The sequence below is a fragment of the Pan paniscus genome, chromosome 9 (genome assembly GCF_029289425.2).
Source record: "Pan paniscus chromosome 9, NHGRI_mPanPan1-v2.0_pri, whole genome shotgun sequence".
NCBI lineage: Eukaryota > Metazoa > Chordata > Mammalia > Primates > Hominidae > Pan > Pan paniscus.
The window spans coordinates 131571511-131593617 of NC_073258.2; the positions used below are offsets into that span (position 1 = coordinate 131571511).

The 22107-nt window shown below is 41.4% G+C and overlaps 1 protein-coding gene across 4 annotated transcripts in view; it reads right to left on the reverse strand.

Annotated features, from left to right (window-relative positions):
• The window catches only part of SNX19 (sorting nexin 19), a 50274-nt gene that overhangs the window by 22556 nt on the left and 5611 nt on the right, over window positions 1-22107 (reverse strand). For all 4 annotated transcript variants that reach the window (XM_003819860.5, XM_024930808.4, XM_008973275.4 and 1 more), the window contains 6 exons: window positions 21443-21543; window positions 21191-21310; window positions 19127-19257; window positions 17799-17895; window positions 17126-17306; window positions 14444-14573 (listed from right to left, as the gene is read on the reverse strand). In XM_003819860.5, coding sequence (XP_003819908.4) covers window positions 14444-14573; window positions 17126-17306; window positions 17799-17895; window positions 19127-19257; window positions 21191-21310; window positions 21443-21543 — 760 coding nt within the window. The remainder of the gene's footprint in view (window positions 1-14443; window positions 14574-17125; window positions 17307-17798; window positions 17896-19126; window positions 19258-21190; window positions 21311-21442; window positions 21544-22107) is intronic.

Consider the following 22107-nt stretch of genomic DNA (forward strand, 5'->3'; position numbering starts at 1 on the left):
GTTTAAATGTACAAACTTTAAAATAGGTTACGTGCTCTATTATTATTTTCATTTCTATTTTGGTCGCCAATTCTACTTTAATCATGTCTGTTCAATTCTTCTTGCTAGGCCATTTTCCTTGACAAAGAAAATAGAAAACAGCCTAGCAAATAATAGACCCATTCATTCACTGCTGAATGAATGAATAAATGCTTTCACCATGTAATCAGTTAATACTACAGCATCTGTCCCAAACAATTACCTACATATATTTTTTCTTGTTAGTAACATGTGACATGTGTATGTGTTTTTCACCTAAGTCTTTTCCCTTAATATTTATCTACAACCTCAGCTCCTTCTGAGTTGAAGCTTACTGGACCCTGTTCTTATTAGTTCTATTACTACTATTTTTGCATTGTTCAGTATGTGTCCCCTCTTTCTATTTTTTAAATATGTTCACCTAGAATCTGATCGCAGTTAACTACCCTGGTTTCATTTGATGCTGACTCTTTTTCTTCCTCACTGGAAATGTGTGTTTAATTTGTTCATTCATTTACTCAAAGCATTGGTTGAGCTTCTTGTAAATGCCCCCTGACCCCCCAGAAAAAGACTATTAAGGTTTTGAAGGCAGAAATCTTATGTAATTCATTTTGACATCTCCTTTAGCATTTAATAGTGTCATTCACAAATAAACAATCAAATATTTACTGAATGAATCAATCCTGTTGCAAAACTTTGAGTGATACCTTCAGGCGTGAATTTTAAGTTAATCTGTTCTTACAGCATGTAAAACAGTTTTTATCTCATTCTGTTACGCTCCTGTGAATTCCAGTACTCCCATCTAGCTCTGCTTTCCTTTCTGTGTCAGCTGTTTTTCTCAATATCCAGTTTTAACTTTATCTGAATTTTTTTGTCAATGTCTTACTCTTCACTGGGTTGATGGTCTGCTGACAAACACATTCTTTCTACTATTTTTGAGTTGTATTCTGTCTGTGGTCAGAAGTTCACCATGTGAATAATCATACGTCATGGCACAGAAAATCTAAAAACCTTGCCTTGGTACCAGCTACAAGGTTAGCTATTCATTCTCTGTTTTCATTTTTCTTCTAAAGAAACTTACAGATAGAAAAAAAGTTGAAAATATAATCTGGGCCTTAAGTTTTCTACTAAAAAGAATCTCAAAATTATTAGAGATATAGTACAGGCTTCTCTGGGTGCATCATTGATTTTTATATAAATCAGAGTAGATACTAATCTATTACTTTAGTAAGCAACAGGATTTTAACCACAACCCCGATATGCTGTTCAGAAAGATATTACCCCATCTTTTTAGTTATGCTTCTCAATCGGCAAGGTGGAAAACTGTGTGAGTCATTCTTGATTTGTCTTTTTCTCAACCCTAATCCAACACCACATAATCATTTAAATAGTCACTAAATATAGGTGATCCTACCTCCTCAATATCTCATGAATCTATTACCCCTTTACCATCTCTATAGCAATGATCTCAGTTGAATGCCTCATCACCTTTTCTATCAATGAAACTCCTCCCTAATTTGTCTTCCTGTTTCTAACTTTGGCCCCTTCAATTAATTAATCCTCCACAGCACTATTTAAATGATTTTTCTCAATTGCAAATTTGCTCATGTCATCATCTGTTTATGTTTTGTAAAATTGTTTCCTATCAAATGAGTGACAAATGTTTTGTTCTTGGAATGACTCACAGGAGTCTGAATGAGCAGACTCCCTTTAAACTCTTCACTGTTATCATCAGCCATTATTCTTGCATATCATATATTCCTAATCAATCATACTAACTTCTTTGAGTACCACAAATACACTATATTGTTTTACTGCTCTGCCTTGAATGCTCTCTCTCTCTCTCACTGTCCGCTGGCAACTCCCCACATTCTTTAAATCTCATCTCTGATGTCATCTACTATAAGCCTTCCCTGCACCTCTCATAATTGATAAATCCCTTCTCTGAATCACATATAGAGTTCTTTTCAAAGCACTGATTTTATACTACAACTCCTATTTATAAGTTTGCACCTCCAATTGGATATCACACTTCCTATGGTAGGGATTTTGGGTCTTTTTTTTTTTTTTTTGTATTTTGATCACTTAACGAAGTGCCTACCACAGAGAAAGCAATCAATAAATATTGGTTACTAAGTGAATTCATGCTGTATATGGGACAAACACTGGTCTTAAAGCATGGCACACAGTTCAAAATAGGTTCTGCAGAAAGCATACATCCCAATACTTACAACAGCAAAAACATTGAGCTCTTAATTATTCATGCTTACAGAGGAAGACAATTATAGATTTTAAAAAATCATGGACAGTATAAAAATCCTTTGTATTTGGCATTCCATATATGTTTATATACACGTCTGACAGATTTACTTTCCTAATAATCTTTTGTTTAGGCTAATAATAAAATGAAACTGTGGGCTAATACACCAGCGATAGAGCTGATGTTGTAACGGGTATGCTAGGTAATAAGTCAGGTGGTCTAGAACTAAGAATAATCCATGAAATGGGCATTCACACCTGGCTATGCATTCCTCTGGAAGGGAAGAGAGCTGGAAGGCAAGGGAGTGGGTCAGCCATGCTTCTTATCTCACACTATAAATTCTGGAGGAGAGAGACAGCTGCCAGTAGCTTATGTTTGGTCAATTTTCCTGGGAAATAGGCCCAGAGGATAGAAGAGATTGAAAGTCAAACAAAAAGCAAAGGGGGGTTATGAGGACTATGAGTCACACTTGTATTTTGGGAAGTGCCTCTGACGGATGGAGCAGCATTGAATTGATTCCAACCCATTATTTGAAACTAGTAAGAAGGAAAGAGAGGAAGGTAGCAGAATGGGGGAGGAAAGACCAAAAGCAAAGGTCAGGTTACCTTTCTAACAAATGTAGAATGAGAAAAAGACACTTGGGGTCTGTGTATTTTTAGGATAAATAAGACTGATTGTAAAGGGAAAGCTCTAAAAATTTCTATATTTGAGTATTGTGACATGTTTAAGATTTCAATCTGAAAGTTTTTTCTTTTTTTTTTTTTTGAGACAGTCTCATTCTGTCGCCCAGGCTGGAGTGCAGTGGTGCAATCTCGGCTCACTGAAACCTCCACCTCCTGGGTTCAAGTGATTCTCTTGCCTCAGCCTCCCGAGTACCTGGGACTAAGGGCATGCGCCACCATGCCCGGCAAATTTTTTTTGTATTTTCAGTAAACACGGGGTTTCACCATGTTGATCAGGCTGGTCTGAAACTCCTGACCTCAAATGATCCACCCACCTTGGCCTCCCAAAGTGCTGGGATTACAGGCATGAGCCACTGCGCCCAGTCAATCTGAAAGTTTTCTATACACAAATCTAGTGTGCCTCTGAAGTCTTTCAAGTCAACCTTTTTTTGGCCCCATACTATGTTGCTATCGACATACTATAATCCAGTTCTGAGAAAATCAGGACTGACAGACTTTAAAAATGACACTGAAAAGCGACAGACAGGTTTGAACCTGGCTTAACCACATAAAAGTTGAACAAACTCTCTGAGCTCTGGCTTCCTTCATTATAAAATGGGCAAATTCTTGCCTTGCCTTTTTCACAAAGTTATCATCAAGATGAAATAAGAAAAATAAAAAGTATTTCTAAAAGTGCTTGTGTGTTTGCACATGTAAAAGAGAAAAAGACTACTTCAGACCTTCTGTAAAAATTCAACCAGGTTCAGCGAACTAATGATGGCAGGATCTGGAGTAAGCTTTGCATTTCATGCCTCAGTTTTCTCACTTGTAAAGCTTACTCTTCCTGGCAGGCTCAGGGAAGGAAATACTGAAACGGGTAAAGCATTTGGTACTGAGTAGTTAAGAAAATTGGGACGAGGCCTCAGGGGGTTTTGGATAATATGAAAACTCTATTTCCGAATCCTTCCTAAAACCAGACCTCCATGTACCAACCAATAAAACTTTCACTGCAGAGACTATAGGATCCAAATGTCTCTGTCTCTTCTTTCCTTGTCCCCGTGTGAACAGCAAGCCTGGCTCATTCTCAGTCCCCAGGTAGTTATCCTGAGCCTGCCTTTCTCAGCAGCAAGGGCAAGGGCAGAGAGGTGGGGTGGGGAAGGGGGAAGGTAATTAAAATGGCCACCCATTCAGAAGAAAATTGAGTCCGTGGAGGAGAAAGGGCAGGGAGAGGGAGCAAAACCCTTAGTGCTGAAGCACCAGGAAGAAAGGCAAGACACAAAAGAGGGAAGAAGGCAGTAATTTAGTGGTCGTCTTGACAACCAGAGTCCCTATTGTTCACGGGGGCTTTACCTCACAGGGAGATCTCCCTGTTCTGCTCTGCACATACAACTCCCACCACAGGAAAGGAGGATGGGAAGGGAAGGGTTGCAGGAGGCAGAAGTGATAAGTAATGATGTGCTCGCAGAAGGGGCTGACCTCCAAATTTCTGCAAATATTACGGATAACAGATTTAGAGTGTGCTCAGCCATGATTTGGAAGAAAATTATTAGGGATTTATTTAAATCAGCAGACATGGGAGGACTTCAAATTATGCTGTGAAAATGGCTACAGGAGGCTGGAAAAGACCAGCCTTGAGGAGAATAAAGAATACATATATGAGAAGCAGATGCCCAAGATAAACAAAGAGAAAAAACACTGAGAGGGGTGTAGAGGAGAAGGAAAAGTGACTATCATTAACACCATCACCTTGGTGTAGAAGAGCTACCCAAAAGTATTTCCAGTTCCCTGTCTACAGGCTGAACTGTAAAACCTTTCCAAGTAGAAGGCCATCTATCCCGTTATGAAGGACGTAGGGACACCGAAGTGGCAACTCCAGAATCTCCACAGAATAGGAACTTTGGGAGCACTGACTATGGGTAGAAAACACAGAGGAGTAATAAATAAAACTGGAAAAACAACAAAAAGGAAACCTGGGGGAGAGAGGAGGCAGGTGTTGAGGAACTTACCTTGATGCTGCATTTGCACACCAGCCTCCCTCCCAGGAAGGCTGAATCCTCTCCGAGAAATCTTTCGGGGCCAGCATTATATTAGAGTTAAAGTATATTTCCCACCAATTTACCCAACTCCCTCCCTGCTCCAGTACCAAATAGCTCTACTTCTCCAAAGGGCACTTGGAGAAGCCTGCAAGGACAGAGGTAAAGATCAAAAGTAAGCAATAACATATGGTTGCTTCTCCAAAACCAAGTTAATGGGGGAGAGCCAAACGGTCTCCATCCATGGCCGAAAGCAATAGGGAATGTCCTTGATTATGTAACAGGTTGATAAGATTCCTAACATCGGGGCTATTCAGCACTGACAATCTCCATCTTAGTGAATACATAATGTATAAGATTTTAGGATCACAGGAGACCCTGAATATAGGTCCAAGTAGTTTATACAGAATGTTAACAAAATTCTTGCAATTCAGATGTCTAGCTGGTCTCATCACCACAGACTCTGTTCTGCTCACTCTGTTCTGAATGAATCAGCTCCAGCACTGAATTTTTAACGGGTGGGATCCACTCAAAGGGGCAACTTCTGGTCATCCACACCACTCAGAGAAGCAAGCATATGCTGAAGACGCATTAGAACAGAAGGAAGAAGGGTGAAAGATCAAAGAAACAGGGCTTATCTAAAAGTCACTGGCACTAAGGAGTAGGCAGATAAGCGGCCTCTAAACCGTAGAGCAAGCCAGGGAATGGCTTCAATATACTGTATCAACATCAGGGCAGGGGACCTGTAACTGCAAAACAAACAGGTCTTCCTCAAAGGACAGTGAATGGTATTGTTTAACCTGCAGCGCCACCTGGTGCCCATAGAGAGAATTCCTGTGCCCACGCCATGCGGCAGCAGTTTGGTAGGCTTTTTGTCACCTATTTGAAACAATAAAAGCAACACACATTCAGAAAGAAGCTGGCTAAAAATATTCCAGGTTGCTTTTTATTTGAAAGTAGAATGCCCCTCCTCCTGTTTTAAAAATGTCTTAGTGTCTAGAATATTATTTAGCCTAAACCAGTCTAAATGACACCTATCTCACAAGATCTAGCTGTTATACCTTCCTCTATAAAGCCTCTCTAACATTTACCTCTAAATTATCTCTTATCCCCCCAAAGAACTTCATGCACTAGGCTATGATTTCTATTTCGACAGTAACAGGCAAAGGAAGTTAAGTGGTTTGTTCTAAGTCACATAGCCTCAAAGCAAGATCTGAATTCAGATCTGACTTCAAAGTCCAAGTTCTTGCTTTCCATGTGGAAGGAAAGAGGTGGAGAAAGTACAACAGCAGGAGATGCTTCCAGAGAGGGCAGGCTCGGTGGGGCTTCATACTGGGAGGCCCAGGTTGGGGAGGGGCGCTGCACTCTTTGGAAAGGAGAGAGCCATTAGAATGGGAGATGGCCTGAAGGGCCCCCAAACCTCTTTGCTTAGGCCGTACCATGGCTCTGGGAATCAGAATTCCCCAATTAACTGAAGATCTGGGTATGCCCTGTGTGGAGGGAATGAAAGACTCAGTTTCCATTTTGCTTCTGGTCCCCCAGCACTGTTGAGGAAACCCTAAGATTCTTAATAGTGATAAGCAGAGGGACTGCCTCCAGTAGAATGACGTGTGATCTTCTGTGTTCATTTATTTGACACAAATTTACTAGGTGCCTTCTATGCATGGGGCTGGGTGTTGAAGATATAATGGTAAATAAGACACAGTCCCTGCCCTCAGGATGCTGACATACATTCTAAAGCTGTCATCAAAATGTCAAAATCTTAGGTTCCTGTTTGCAGTCACAGATGGGCAAGAGACACCAAGAACCTGACTTGGAAAAAAAGGCTCTGAGGTTTAAATACCTCATGATATTCTGTTTTTTGTTAACTTTTACAATGAGCAATTTTGTACCTCTATTTGAGTATATGAGACTTCAAGAGCACACACACACAGAAATGCAAATGCAATGCACAGGCACACGGCTGTCAGCTGCCATCTACCTGCTATAATCTCAAAGATATATTCCAGTAGAGACTGTCACTATGTGACAGGAAAGGCATGATGTCTTCATCCTAAGATGGGTGTAGAATAAGTGATACCCAAGAAATATGACAGGCAGACCACTCATATGACAGGGGAAACTGCTAGGGCCCATCCCGGCCCAGTCTATAGAAGTCAAGAGCTTCCCTTTGGCATGGCCTAATGGAAGAGGCCTGGGACAAGCAGTACTCCTTCCCAGGGAGCCACAGTACAATCTGAGCAAAGCCATCAATGAGAAAAATTAATTTCAGCACCTCTAAAAACAGCCCAAGCCAATGACTGGAGAGCCAGAAAATAACCGAGAATTCTGAAGACTGAGCTTGAGTTAATTTTGTATTTGGGGGTCTTGCAAAAGTATGCGTATTTCTAGAAAAGCTGTGCATAGGAAGAGATCGGGTATAAGACACAGTCAGGCATCAGAGCTGAACTGGAAGAAAACGTTACACAGCAAAGGAAAAAACTGTAATCTATGCTTCCTGAGAAACTCTGAGTCTTAATGTTGATAATCTTTTCCTGATTGTGAATAGCATATAAATAGAGATAGCTAAGAGACAATCTCTGGCTCAGAAGTGCTTTAAAAATAAAATCAGAATATGCAGACAAAAATAATTTATATGCTACCATCAGATGCGTGTGTCCCTGAGACCAGCTGGATGGAAATCAAGAGAGGCTAGATGGGAATATGGCAAGGGAACTTTCAGGTGAACCCAATTCTAGTGGCCACTGCTTTGTGGGAAAGCTTCCACGGAGGGGAAGCATGGCAGAGCAGTGGGAAACACATGAGCTCTGAGGCCAGGATGACTTAAGTGGAAACTTAAGGCGTGGTTGTTACGACTTTTATGATTTTGGGAACGTTATTTTACCTGAATGTAATTTTCTTCACTTATGAAATGTAGAACTATATGTCTATCTCATAGAATTGAACATTAACATAAACAGTACATAGCTGCTTTCCTGGTATTAATATTGTAATAAGCGTCAGTTCCTTTCCCATTGCAACTACTCGTGCCCTTTTGGTGGCAGACCTGGAGGTTCTCTTAAGAAATAACCAATGTCACAAAGAACTGTTATCCACCTGCTAGTTAGACATGCCCACCAAGAAAGAGGCCCTGGAAGTAGAGTTCCACTCAGAAAGCACCTTGATTCTGGAGCGTTCTAAGAGAACAGTGGAAGCAAGAGGGTTCATGGTCAACCTTTCCCAGCTGTCCTTAGGGAGGTGGACGTTGCGCCTTGCAGCACAGCACTCTCCAGTGCTCCCAGACTCTGCCGCAGCTCTCCTGGCCTTTCCTAGGAGATGGTTTAGAGAGAGACATCTTCTCTAAGAAAGTGATTCCAAGGTCTGGTGTAAGGTCCAGAGCTTGCCATCAAGTTTCTCCTGGGTCCCCTGCTTGTTGGACTCCTTAAACCTGCACACTCTTTCTTTTCTTCTTCCTCTCTGGATACTTCCTAACTTTACACACTTCACGCTCCCCTCTGCCAGAACCTTTCCCCCCGGCTTTCTGCCAAGCCATTCCATTCCCACATGTCCCCAACACTCACACACACACACACTGTCTCTATCTTACACACACACACACACACACAGACACACACACACACTCCCTCTTTAACTGAGAAATCCTGACGCAGATGCCAGGAATGTGTCTGCTGCCCTTTTGACACAGGTCTGATGCCATCGTTGGGGCCATGGGGAGGGCAGCGCCGCAGACGTGGCATTCACGCATTCTGCTGCTGGCATGGTTCCTATTTTTATCGTGGCATTGCTCTGGGTGTCCAGGCAGGGCGCCGGTCCAGCTTCTTCTCATTCCTTCACTTTCCATCAGGACTCCACACCAATCCTACCCCTTACCTTGGCTGGATCTTCCTGCCCCAAACCCCCTACCATCAATGCAGCACAGTGTATCTCTCCTCTTTCCCTCCAACCCAGTCTAACTCTGAGTACTTGCCCAGTTTGCTAAATCTGATTCTGATGTTTGCAGAGATATTTTCAAGTTTCTTCTGTTTTCGGGCATGAGCAGAGTTTGCACAAGCCGGATTTGCTCCTTGGCTCAGACTGCTACCCGCTCTCCCCTTCCCCTCCCTTTGTCTCTCATTCCAAATAAGGAGTGTTTCTTGTTACATAATTGGATGTTCCCAGCACAGAAGCTGACACATGAGCTTAGGCGCACATGCATGCAAGACTTCCCTTTGACTTAACAATGCCTTTTTTGGGCATCTAACTTCTCTTCAGCTCCCCTCCCACTTCTCTCCACATCATCAACAATCAACGGAGATTTATAAGCCTGGCTCAGATCAGAGCTCTTCCAACTTTGGCTTAGAAGGAGGGGTTATGAGGTCGAACTTACTCTGTTTTTTTTTTTTTTTCCTTTGCAGGATAGAGAGTGTGCTTATAATTTGACAGAAGTCTATGGCGTCCAAGGCAGTAATGTACACAGGTCTTTTAAAGTTGCAAGATGGGTACACAAAGTTGGAAGCAAAGGAATAAACTTGCCTGCTTGGGGATAATAATACTGGAGGTTGGAACATGAGGACATTTTAAGGAGGAGATGCACTCAAATCTGGTGACTATAGCATCCCTGATGGTCAAACTGCAGTGAGTTCTAAATAACTAGAGAAGTGGCAGTACCACGTGTGGCACCAACACCAACTATCCTGCTCTTTTAAGCACGGAACTTAAAGGAAGAGAACCCAAGTACCCTGCAAAAGCATATGGCTCAGCTACCCGTGGTTTCAGGGAGGACAAACATGTAGCCTCCTAGGCAGCAGTCATGGGGATGGGAGGCAACGGGACCTCATATCATGCCTCTTGTGGGAGATGCAGGGGGTACAGTGGAGAGGTGCTGCAGCTCTGGAGATGTCAAGTTTCCAGCATATTGGCTTACCAAAGCAAATAAAGCTGAAGCATGCAGCAATGCATACACCACTTTTTAAAATTAAAACCTGCAACTGTCCCAGGGATAGTAACATGGGCTGTCTTTAGACTGCAGGACTGCCCTTAGGTTAGCTGCAAGTGTGTAGATACGGAGATGCAGTTTGGATTCTACAAACTGCCTGATAATCTCCAGTACTTGGAGACAGAGATTTTTGGGTTGGCTTTTATCCTGCTGAATTGCAGGGCAAAGATCTGATCCTGAAATTTAGACAATCATCACAGCTATAAATCAGAAAAACCTGGGTTCAAATTCTGCTTGTGATATTTATTAACCCTGTGATTTTGACTAGATAACCCACATTCTTTATAAACCTTAGTTTCCTTGTCTTTAAAATGAGGGTCATAATACCGCTTTCACAGGACTTGGAGGAATTAAATGGTATTAAGTTGGTGCAAAAGTAACTGCGGCTTTTGAACAGCATGTGCATACAGTGTTCAGTACAGTATTTGTACTAAGTCAACTCTCGATAAACATTTGCTGGACAGCAAATGTGCTGATGCTGACGAGATTACCAACGTTTACACTCTGAATGCTAAAATGTGTTAGCTCCATGTCTATAATGCACAGGGTGCTTGCAGGTATGAGACCATGGGCCACCAGTGCCAGATCTTTGGAAGCTCTAGTGGAAGAACCGGTTCTTTCTTTAGATATCATGACTTCTAGCTTCCTATCTTAAGGAGGCTTCAGGAAAACTGTGAAACCAGCTATAAGGTACTTCAGAAGAGGGCCAAAAATGTCATTAAAAAGATGGGAAAAATGATTTGTAGGGATACATGAATGGCCTCAAACAGAGAAGTATGAGATTCTTCATTTAATTCTAGTCTGTGGAAGCTTGGGTGAGGAGACTGCTAACCAGATGTGGTCCTATTTTCATTGCAGCTAATACAAAACCAAATGGGCTAAGGATAAAGTTGTATTCTTAGATATAAGAACTTGTTGACAGGAAGGGATATGAGGTAACTGAACATGTATAAAACATCTTCACCTGGAAATATGTACAATGAGCCAAAGATAACAGGCCATAGTTACAATAAGTTTTTCAAAAGTAACTAGCCGCAAAATGCTGTTCTTGCCCAATATTCACAGTGGCTTCATTCAAATTCACCAAATATATTCAGAGTTTTCCCACTTTTCCCATCACAATAGTGATGCTTTTCCATAAAACAGAATAAGACAAAACCAAAAACAAAAAGTCAGAACGTGAAAAGAGGAGAAAGTCTAGGGAAATTCAGCTGTAAGCCCTCTCCCTCATTTCCTTTATGGCATGAGCTACATTTGGGTTTTGCTAGTCTGCATTCACCAGACTTTACCCAGCTCACTGGAGTTGTGGTTGTAGTTGGGGAGTGTCAGGGATAGGAATGGAAAGGTGAGGAACTTGCCTGGGCAACATAGTGAGACCCCATCTCAACCAAAAAATTTAAAAAATTAGCCAAGCACGGAGGTGTGTGCCTGTAGTCCTAGCTACCTGGGAGGCTGAGGTGGGAGGATGGCTTGAGCCCAGGAGGTTACAGTGAGCTATGACTACAGTGCCACTGCACTCCAGCCTGGGCGACAGAATGAAATCCCATCTCACTGATATTTCATATATTGACATTTTATCCTCAATATATGAAAAATGAAAAAGAAAGAAGTCTCACAGCCTCTGCTCTGAACTCTAAAATGAGCCCTGTCTTTTCCATGTCTGCCACGCGCCTGGAGCTTGCTTCCCTCGTATTTAACTTTTCTGCCTTAGATCTCCCAGGGCCCTGGCTACATGAAAAAGTACTTCTGTGATCATTCTCTAACTCCCAGAATATAGGTATTTCTCCTTTATCTGGACTAGCCCAAACCCTTGAGTATTCTGAGTTATTCAAACTTCAGGTCAACTTTTTCCTACCCCCTTTATATAAGGATCTCAATCTTTTTTGAATTTCTCCTAACTCATCTATACTTTTATCCTCATACTGAATAATTTCTTGTGTTCTGAAACCAATCTGTCATGTAAATGACCTCAAGGAGAAGGGGTCATATTAGATCACATACTAGCTAGTTTTGGGATCTTCTCATTTTGTTTTTTTAAACCACTTAGAAGATTAGCAAAGGGAAGTCCAAAAAAAGAAGAAGAGAAATGAAGGCCTAATTAGTGACATCCAGAGGTGACAGAATAAAACTAAAGAGACTATACTTTCAAGTGTAAAGGTACTGGGAAGGGAAATGTTTATTTCTTTATTCAATATTTAATGAGTACCTACTATGTCCAGGCCCTGTATAAGCTGCTGGGGAGACAAAGCTAGTTCCGGTCCTTAAAGAACTAATAGTCTACACAGCATTTCTCAAGCTTGGTAACACTGATATTTTGGGCAGGATAATTCACGTTGTTTGGCATGGTGGACTGTCCTGTGTAGCTGCAGGATGTTTAGCAGCATCCTTGGCCTACACCCACTAGATGCCAGTAGGCATCCCACATCTCCTTCCCAGTTGTGACAACAAAAAATATCTCCAGATAATGGCAAGTGTCCCCTGGGGGACAAAAGTGTACCCCAGTTGACAACCACTAGTGTAGGAAAAGCAGATCATTTATATAAACACACTGTGACAAGTATTATTATCAAAACTTTGCAAGTTAGAGAAGAGGACTCCTTAATTCTGGGGGAAAGACAGCAGATGCTACAGAAGGTTTCACAGAATAAATGACATTTTATGCTTAATATATGAAAAATGTTTTGCAGTAGGCCAAGCAGACAAGAAGAGGAAAAGTTAGGAACACATGGAAGGAACAGGGAAATAACAGGTAGAGAAAGACCATTCGAAGGCAGATACAGGAAGACGAGCAAAGGCCTGGGGGTAAAAGACCACAGAATATTCAGGCAATGATGGACGTTTACACGGTGGAAAATGAAAAATAAGACTGAAACCAGATCATGCCAAGTAAGAAAGGAGGTGGAATTTTAATATAAAGAAATAAATGCATATTTTAAACAGAGTGGAGCCCCTTTTCAAACAAAGCGTTACCTAGAGCCCCAGTATATTAAACTGATCAAAGTGGAACTTCTTTGGTTGGGTCATGGTCCACTCAGTTTTCCCTGAGCTTCTAAGTTGGCTTCAGAAGCACTTCTGCAGAACCCTAGAACTCTAGGACACATATTGGAAAAACCACTTTTGTAGGTAATAGGATACTACTGAAAGATTTTAAGTGCAGAATATATGTTCAGATTTGTTTTTCAGAAAAAGGCACTCTAGTGGCAGGGCTGAATACTGAGTAGGAACAAGGGGAAAAGCTTAAAGGGACAAAGACCAGTCAGCATTTTATATGTAGGTTTCACTTGGACATCAGTCTTAAGGCTACAAGATACATGAAAAAAGCACATTGGCTTTGAAGTTGTACAAATCTGGTTTAAAATTCTAAGTGTGCTACTAATGACGACCTTGGGCATGTTAGTTGACTTTGCCAAGCTCTATTTTCTCATTCTGTAAAATGGGGCTACCTACCTCACTTGACCACTATAAAAAAATCCATGTAAATGGAGATTGGGCGCTGGCATAGATAAGCGCTTAGCAAATATAGATGTGCATCATCTTCTTTCACTTGGTCTCTTTATGATTCAATTTTATTAAACCTCCTTGATCCTACATAACTTAGAAAAGGGAGATTTAATTGCTTGCTGTTAATAACTTTTCGACTTGGTAAAGAATAGATACATAATTATTTTTTATAAGGATGTATTTTTTGACTGACCTGTTAGCATGAGCCTCATGCTAAGAGAAGGTCAGCATTTGGCTTCCTCTTACTTTGGGATGTGCCAGGACGTCTCATAAGAGGGAGTTCAAAACAAGAGTAGCCAAAACCCAAGCACTGCGTGTGTCTGCCTGGCTCAGAGAGAGTGTTTCTGGCCTACTTCAGGTTAACAAAGCTTACATCAGTTCCATAGTTAGAAAGTCAGCAGCTAAAAACTCCACCTGTGTACAAATCTTTCAGGAGATCAAATGGTGTGAGGATTACAAAGACTGGATTAGAAAAGCCAACTTGCAAATCCAAATTTCCCTCTATTCTTTACCATCCTGTGTCAGTAATTCAGCTGGGAATATTTATGCCCCTCTCAGAGAAAACAATCTTTATTTCAAGAGCACTGATCTGTTTTCTCCTTTTCTTTCCCACTGTTTATCATCACGGTGATGACATAATGTCAGTTGAGACAAATGTCCACCATAACCAAGTGAGAGGTGCAGGGCTGGAGGATATAACTGGGTGGAAAACTGAGAGGAGGAAGAGTTCAGCTAAGTATTTTAGGATCACACACAGTGTCTGCAACTCAGTACATTATGCCAGAAGTCTTACAGTCTCACTTTCAAATTGTAGACAACAAGGTAGTCAATAAAAGCTTTCTGATACTCTCAAGGCATTTTTCATCCCTGTAACCCCTGTAACAGAGAATCTATCTTCTCTTACGGCTGCAGATTCCCTGGACACTATTCAGCATCACATCCACCTTCTCTGCAACTTGAGATTCTGATGTGAGGGAGAATTCAGCAGTCTTACCTTTGAACTAGGGTCCCAAAGATAAGACGAAGAAACTTTTGCATGTTTTCGGTACATAGCCATTTCCACTGTTCTGTTAGTAGCAAGAGGAGCAGATCCAGGGCTGTGTCAGCTAACTCTGTCTCTGTTCCTGAGGGATAAAATGGCATCAGCAGTAACTCAGAAGAGACTCATACTTGAGGAACATCTTTCAAGGTACTGGTGGCACCTGTGTCTCTCTACCTTCATGCCAATCATCTGGTATTTTTGCAATCCCTCTACATTCAAATCAAAAGAGGTTTAACTCATATCTAGAAGGTTCAGTGACAGGCTCAGCATTTCTTTACAATTTTTATTAATGTTCCTGATATTGTAACCTAATAAATGTTTCTATGTTTTTAAAAGATATATATCTTCTAATTATATATATATCTGCTAAATATATATATGTGTGTATATATACATATATATATACACACACACACACACACATACCCATGCACTTATTTTGCCTACTTAGTTTCTATTTCTTCTGTATTTCCCCAGGATGCTGAATACTTTCTGTTCCAAAGAAAATCACAACTAGTGACTAAGTGCAACTGGCAAGGCCTCCTCTCTTTCCAACCTTGCATTCCACTCGCCCCCACAAAGCATTATGGAAACACCGTGGCAGAAGTGGGGAAAGAGTTGGCATTCACTTTCCTGAAAAACCTCCATTACACAGAGCTGTGGGGTTAGGATTCAGGAGGCTTCAGTCTGATTTTGATAACATGTGGTTCTAGGAAGAACACCACACCTCTGGTAAAATGCCATAACAATTACTACGTTCTTTCCTGTTTCAAAGACTGTAAGGGCCACAAATGAGCTTATACCCATGCTAAACTAAGGTTTCCTGAACAAATGTATTTTGTGGAAGGAAGCATGTGCTGTTTAAACCTGTCCTGGGGTTCCAGTGTCACGTCTGATTTGCCTCCAAGTATGTGATGTTACAGAATGGATCTGAGATATCTGGTGCCACTGCTGTGATTAATATTATAAGTAATATCAACAATGACTTTGTTAGTGTAGGACAAACGGATATTCTCTGGATCACCTTGCCCAACCTCTCCTTGAACATGAATGACTTCTGATTTGGACAGATCTACTAGAACTGAATCATACTTCCCTCTTAACCCTATATAATACATATTTTCTTTTCTGTTTGTATTGCAAGGATTGGGAGCTGATATGTTGTGTGATTTCTAATCATCTTCTCAAAGATGGGATATTGCATTCCTTGGGAGACAGCATCATCCTGAGCCTTAGTCCTCAATTGTATGATTCTCTCAGGTTTAGCATTTGCTTGGAGCTGCCACCATGTGGTAACAATTAGTTACAGCAGTGAAAAATAAGAAAGCAAACAAGGTACCACCAAGTCAGTCGCCTTAAAGAAAATGGTAGATTTTTTTTTTTTTTTTTTTTATAATCATATGAGCATTTTGAGTCTCTCAGAGATAGAAGAAGGGTTTCAGGCCTAAACCATCCCTCTAGAGATATGATGTTCAACATGTACAGGCTGGACTTTGCCTAGAATGATATTCTTACCACACTGCCCCTGCCCCCCACCATCTTTACAGTCTCTTAGAGTTCTCTGATGCTTTCACTGTCATATCACTTCATTTAGTTAACTGTGAGATGTGTGAAGGGATGGGGCTGTCAACCCCATTTTTCACAGACTTAAATTGAGGCCCTCAGAAGAGATGTCAGGTGATTTGTTCATGGGCACCTCAGAAAGAATAGTGAAATCAGCTTTTTCCCCAGTTTTGAATCCAAGATTTTGTGATCTTTTATTCTCAACAGAGGGCTTTATCTTGATGGAACTGATATATTTATTTTAAGTTCTTGTTCAGTAACCATGCTGATTAATATCTAGGGCTTTGAATTTTTCTTCTACAGAGTACACATCTGCTCTTCTTCTCCTGGAAGGCAAAATTGCTCTGCCTCCAATGCATATAAGGAGGAAGTAAAGCTTTCACCTCTTCTCCCTCCCTACTTTATGTTGGGTAACTAGGTGGTATCATCTGCCATGGCAGTAAATAAAGATAAAAAGAATAGATCTGGGGAAAAAAGACAATTTCCATCTTGAACACGTTACATTTCAGTTGCCCTGTGGTATGTCCAAGTGAAGATATACAATATTCAATGTTTAAGGCATCACCACACACATGTTAGAGCTGAAGCCAACACTACAGCTGGAGTCACCCTGGAAGAGTGTGTAGAATAAGGACAGCGAGCCAAAAATCAAGCTCTGGCAGGTGGATCATGGAGCCAACAGAGTGGACTAAGAAGCCACGAGAAAGGCATGAAGGAAACCAGGAAACTGAGACACTAAGGGAAGAAAGTTTCTAAGAAATGCAAGAGTCTGATATGCCAAAGCATGCCAAAAATAAGTTTAATGAGTTATCAATATTATCAGCATGATCTCATCCTGCTGGATTAGAACTTCCTGTGTTTGTGCCCTGTTCTGCTGCTTGATTCCGCTGTGGCAACTATGTACTACTCATCTCTGTGCCCCAACACAGCACCTCCAACACTGGAGTTCAACACATAGCATGCTCAGCTGAATGGAACAGAAATCAAAGTTACAAACTCCAACTATCCCAAGTACCAAGTGGATGCCACCCTGGCTCCCTTCTCCATGGGAGCAGAGACCTCGCCACTCACCTGGATCGCTGTTGCTGGGGTCTTGGGCTGGCACAGCTGCATCTGACACGCAACTGTCCACACGTCCTTTGGGAGGTTGTTCAGGATCTTTTTCTGGGGCTTTTGATGGCTGCATTTCCAGTAACTTTGTCTGTTTTTCAATAAAAGATTCCATCGCAGACATGGATAGAGTCTCAGACTCCTAAGAAATAGTCAGTGGCATATCACATATGGAATGCTGACAGTAGGGGAGCAAATGCAGCACTCTAGGTTTCCCTGCCTCTCCCCTGCATAAGTACCTTGGGTATAAAACCCAACTGATGCTATGACTCCTTTAGGAAAGATTTTATTTTTTACCGAAGTTGCAAGTAAAACAGGCCTGCCCTGGGATTATCATTTCTGCACCCATTTTTGGTCATCCATTTTTTTTTCCAGGAACTAGCTTTCTTTCTTATCTTGTCATCCATTATCCGAAACCCACCATGGTTGAGAAGCCAACCTGCCAACCCAGAACTGGTAGGAATTCCAAACCACTTAGAGAAAATACTTTTAGCATAAAAGCTGGAGATCCAAACGTTGATTAAGTCATTTAGCAGGACATTTCTGACTTTAGAGAATATCTCAACTGCCTGTAAACTGCAGGACCAACATCTCAAATATTTTTGCCTCACATTCTCTGGGTTTTGGTTCTTACCACATTGCCTTCCTGGAGACAATAAAGAATCTTGTCTTGTGCTTCAGTCACACTTAGTGCTGGAGAAATTTTACTGGATGAGAACCTCAGCCTGGACCTGGTACAGAAACAAAGAGCAGAAACAGGATGTAATTTATGGCCTTGAGCCTCACACTAAGGGCTGGCAAGTATTGATAATAAATCACAACAAGAATATCCATACTTATTCTGGGGAGCTTACTGTGGTCAGAGCTGCCATGAAAGACTCGGCCCTGCAATCCCCCAAACAATGTATACTCTAGCAATTCTTGATAGATAATGTTAACGCATACACTAAGCTATGTCTACAGTGCACTTGTGAAATGGCTTCTGCTAAGTAAAACTGGCATCAGTGTGTATTATGGTTATATTCCCACAGGATAGATTAGCTAACACATAATAGGCACTCATTAAAAATTTGCTGAAGATTAAACAGACAGGTGGCATAGAGCAAGTTTTCATTATTTCTATTCATGGTGTATCCTTTTTGGACATCCATTTATTCCCCTTGTGTTCCAAATAAAACCAGAAAAGGAACTGCAAGTGATAACATCAATGTTTCAAGGGACAGAGACTCATAAGCAGAGGTATCACGGTCATCCCTCAATGTATGGGCCCACTTAAGAAAAGGTTAGGTACTGTGAGTCTGTTATTGCTGGCCCACGAAACATAAGCACAGAGACAGAGACACACACACACACACACATGCTCTCTCTTTTTTCATAAGGACCCAGATATAGATGAAATTTCCAGTAAGGGTACATGTGGTGCCCTTGCTTGCCACATGTTGGCTTTGAATGCTGCCAGGGAACAGCTAGGGCCCTAGTGCAGGAAAGAGTAGCAGTAGTCAACCAGTTACTAAAATAGGCCCTGCAGGTTTCCATTCTAACCCTTTCCTCTTTATTGCTAATATATGCAACTTCTGAGCCAAGATTTCCAGAAATGATGGCAAACAGAGATCAGTTATGAGCCTTAATTCTTAGTAGGAAAGAAACATCTCAATTTTCCAGGAAAAGAGGAAAGAGAATATCCTAGTCAAAAGAGAATATTCCTCCTAGTCAAACATCCCTGGTCAGTTGGGCCCCAGGTTCCCATGGCAAAACCAAACATTCAGCAGTGCTGCCTCTGCAGCACCGCAGGCTCCTCCGGGTGGAAAACTGAGGAGCCTGGGGTCTAGCTTTGCCTAAAAACTGGTATGTCTGACCCACCTCCTTTCCTCTAGGGCTTGAGAATAGGGTGAGTGTTGGCTGAGGATTGGGGATCAATTTGAGAACTGGGGAAAGGTCCCTGGGTAACTGAGGGCTTCTCACTTGCTAGCCTTCTTGCCTTCTGTCTGGGACTTGCTTTCGGTCTCGGCCTCACTCAGCTCCTCTGTGGGGCTCTGGGGTTCAGAGCGAGGAAACGCTGTCTTCAAGGTGTCCACAATGGCACTCACCACCATCTGCAGGGGTCAGAGGTGCAGGGTCAGTCCATCCACATCCACAGATGGAAACCGCCAAGCAAGCAGTCGCCTCACAGCACTTTATGCAACAGGACAAGGAGAGGGGCCAGGCTATCTAGCAAAGCCTTATCCAGTAGGAAGGTCGAATACCAGCTAATGACTTAGTGCCAACTATCTTTCCTTTTTTCCATGGCCATAAAAATCTTTTTCCTTGAGGAGTAAAACAAACAACGCCATGGGAAAAGAAGCCAAAACCAATAGTGAGAGAAATAAAAACCTGAGTTCTGCGGGCTGGTGATGTATTTTTCAATTTCTTTCTTTTTAAGTAAAAAGGTGATTTCTAGTTTCCAAATCGGTAACACCTTCATCAAGATGTGCATCAGTGGAAGTACATAGGTAGGAGTATAAAGAGAAAGGAAAAGTGAAGAAGATGATCAAAAATAAAAATAACAGTTAAGGGGCATAGTAATATTAACATGCTTAGAGTAACTTACACAGAGCAAACAATCAGTTTTTCTAGTCAATTCAAACAATTTCTCTTCTTTAGGTACAGAAAGAATAACAAAGATCACTCAGGTCAAAACTAAGATATCTGGAGTTGAGTTGTTATAACTTATCTACTCATAAAGACCAAATAAAATAATCCTCACTAAAGATTAACTCCATTTCTTCAGAATGGCAAAATGACATACAGATATTTGCTAAAAAGGACAATGTACAAACAAAACCTTAAACTAACAAAGAAACAGAACGAAACATTCACTCTTCCTCTGGTGCTTCTTGCTAACTAACACTGCTGGCTCAGAGCAGCACCATGCCTTCTTTGACTCATTCTTGTGGTATTCCTCCATAAGGAGTAAGCTAGCATAGCCAAGACAAGGCTGAAGAGAGTGGTCAGCAGACTACAGTAAAGACCGGGGGAGAACAAACCAGGGAAAGAACACTTGAGGATGCATGCATTTAGATAATGCAGCTTAGAAAATACAACTTGTTCTCCAGGATCACAGAACTGTAGTCTGTGAGGGTGGGGAGGTCCTTATCTGTCTCATTCACTGATGTATGAACAGCAGCTAGTAGAGTGTCTGGCTCAAAACAGGCATCCAGTAAGTAGATGTGGAAATAACGGATGAATGGTATCTGCATGGAACTCTGGGCATTTACCCAGTTGATCCCTTTTTAGTTTGTAGTTTTTTCCATAGCAGTGGATATCCCCTAACACCTACTACATGAAATTCTATTTTATTTGTTGCTCCAAGCCTAGATGAGAAGAGGGAGGCTACTCTTCCGCCAATGCATCAGTGTTTCCCAATCCTATAAAACACACATCACTTTTGATAAACATAAGCCTCAGACTTCTGCCCCAGAGATGCTCATATCAGTTGGTAATCACTGCTTACAAGCTCTGACATGTTACACAAATGTCCTTCTTCCACCATCTCCATAGGTGCTGAGATAACCTCTTGAAAAAGATACAATTCTCTCCATACTCTGTTCTCTAGCGGAGAACCATGACAACACTCTAAATCCAGCCTCAGGTCGTCTTAGGCTCTCTTTCCTGGGTGACCCAACACTGGAAATGAACTTTACCCTCTGAAAGACCACCCCTCATGCCAGCTATCTGTGAAGACACAGATCAATCTTTACATGCCTCCAACAGTACAACAATATAATGATACCCCCAGGAGATATGTGTACACTTAAGAGTGTTGGGGTACTGTTTCCCAGCAGCTGTTTCCTGTGATTCAGCAAGCTGATGATTCAACCAATATTTGGCAACAGGTCTTGACAATTTAAGTCCATGTTCTATTGACGGCTCTGTGCTGCCCCTTCCCACACCCTACTGCTCTTATTTTTCAAGGACTGCCTCCATTCTGATGAATCCTCCCCATTTATAGATCAAAACTAAAGCTGAGCACAGTGGCCCTGCTGGTACCTTGTCTATTCTAGAGACCATAAATGGTTTCTTGACAAAGGCAATACGAGCATCTGTGTTCAGAGCAAGGAACTCCTGCACCTCCTCACTGTTAGCGATCTCCGGAATGGCACAGAGTTGCTGCAAAAGTAAAACACACACACATTTTAAAGAGAAATTCCAGTCCCCAAATCTCTCCACCTTGGCTTGGGTGTTCTGGGGTTAGACACCCAGGTTAAAGTGAGAACAAGGCCAAAAGAGAAGGATGCTGACCTTTAGGAATGATTCTAGGAGGCTCTTACGGGCTTCTACTCTGTCACTGTCCATGTTTCCAAATGGAAGATCTGGAAAGAGCTTTTTAGGACCCTTCACATCTTCAAAAAAAAAATCAAAATATTCACTCATTTAACATTCACAGAGAGCTATTCCATATAAAACATATAAAGAAAACAGAACTATTGAATATATTTCCTTGGATTAAAAAAAACAATTTCAGGACTTCCAAATATACATACAATCCATATGATCCATATAACACTAAATTGTTAGAAGAGAGGGCTCCGAAGTCCAGAGACCCAAGTTTAAATTTGGGCTCAATCCCTACTATAATGATGATCTTAGGCCATTTGTGTTATCTTTCTGACTCTGTTTCTCTTCTACAAGATGAGGATAATGAGGGCACCTATCTCACAGGCTGATGGGAGCATTAAAAGAGCTAACACGTGTAAAGTGCTTAGGAGAGAACCTGGCACGTATTTTCAAGCTTGGCTCAGTATTAGCTATTGTGTTAAGAAAGAAAATACATAATTTATGCCCAAACTTATTCAACTATTTGGGTAATCATTTTTAAAAAACAAAGTAACCAGTTACTAATTCTTAAGAGTGAAATTTTATTACATTAAACAATATTTGGCTGGGCGTAGTAGCTCACGTCTGTA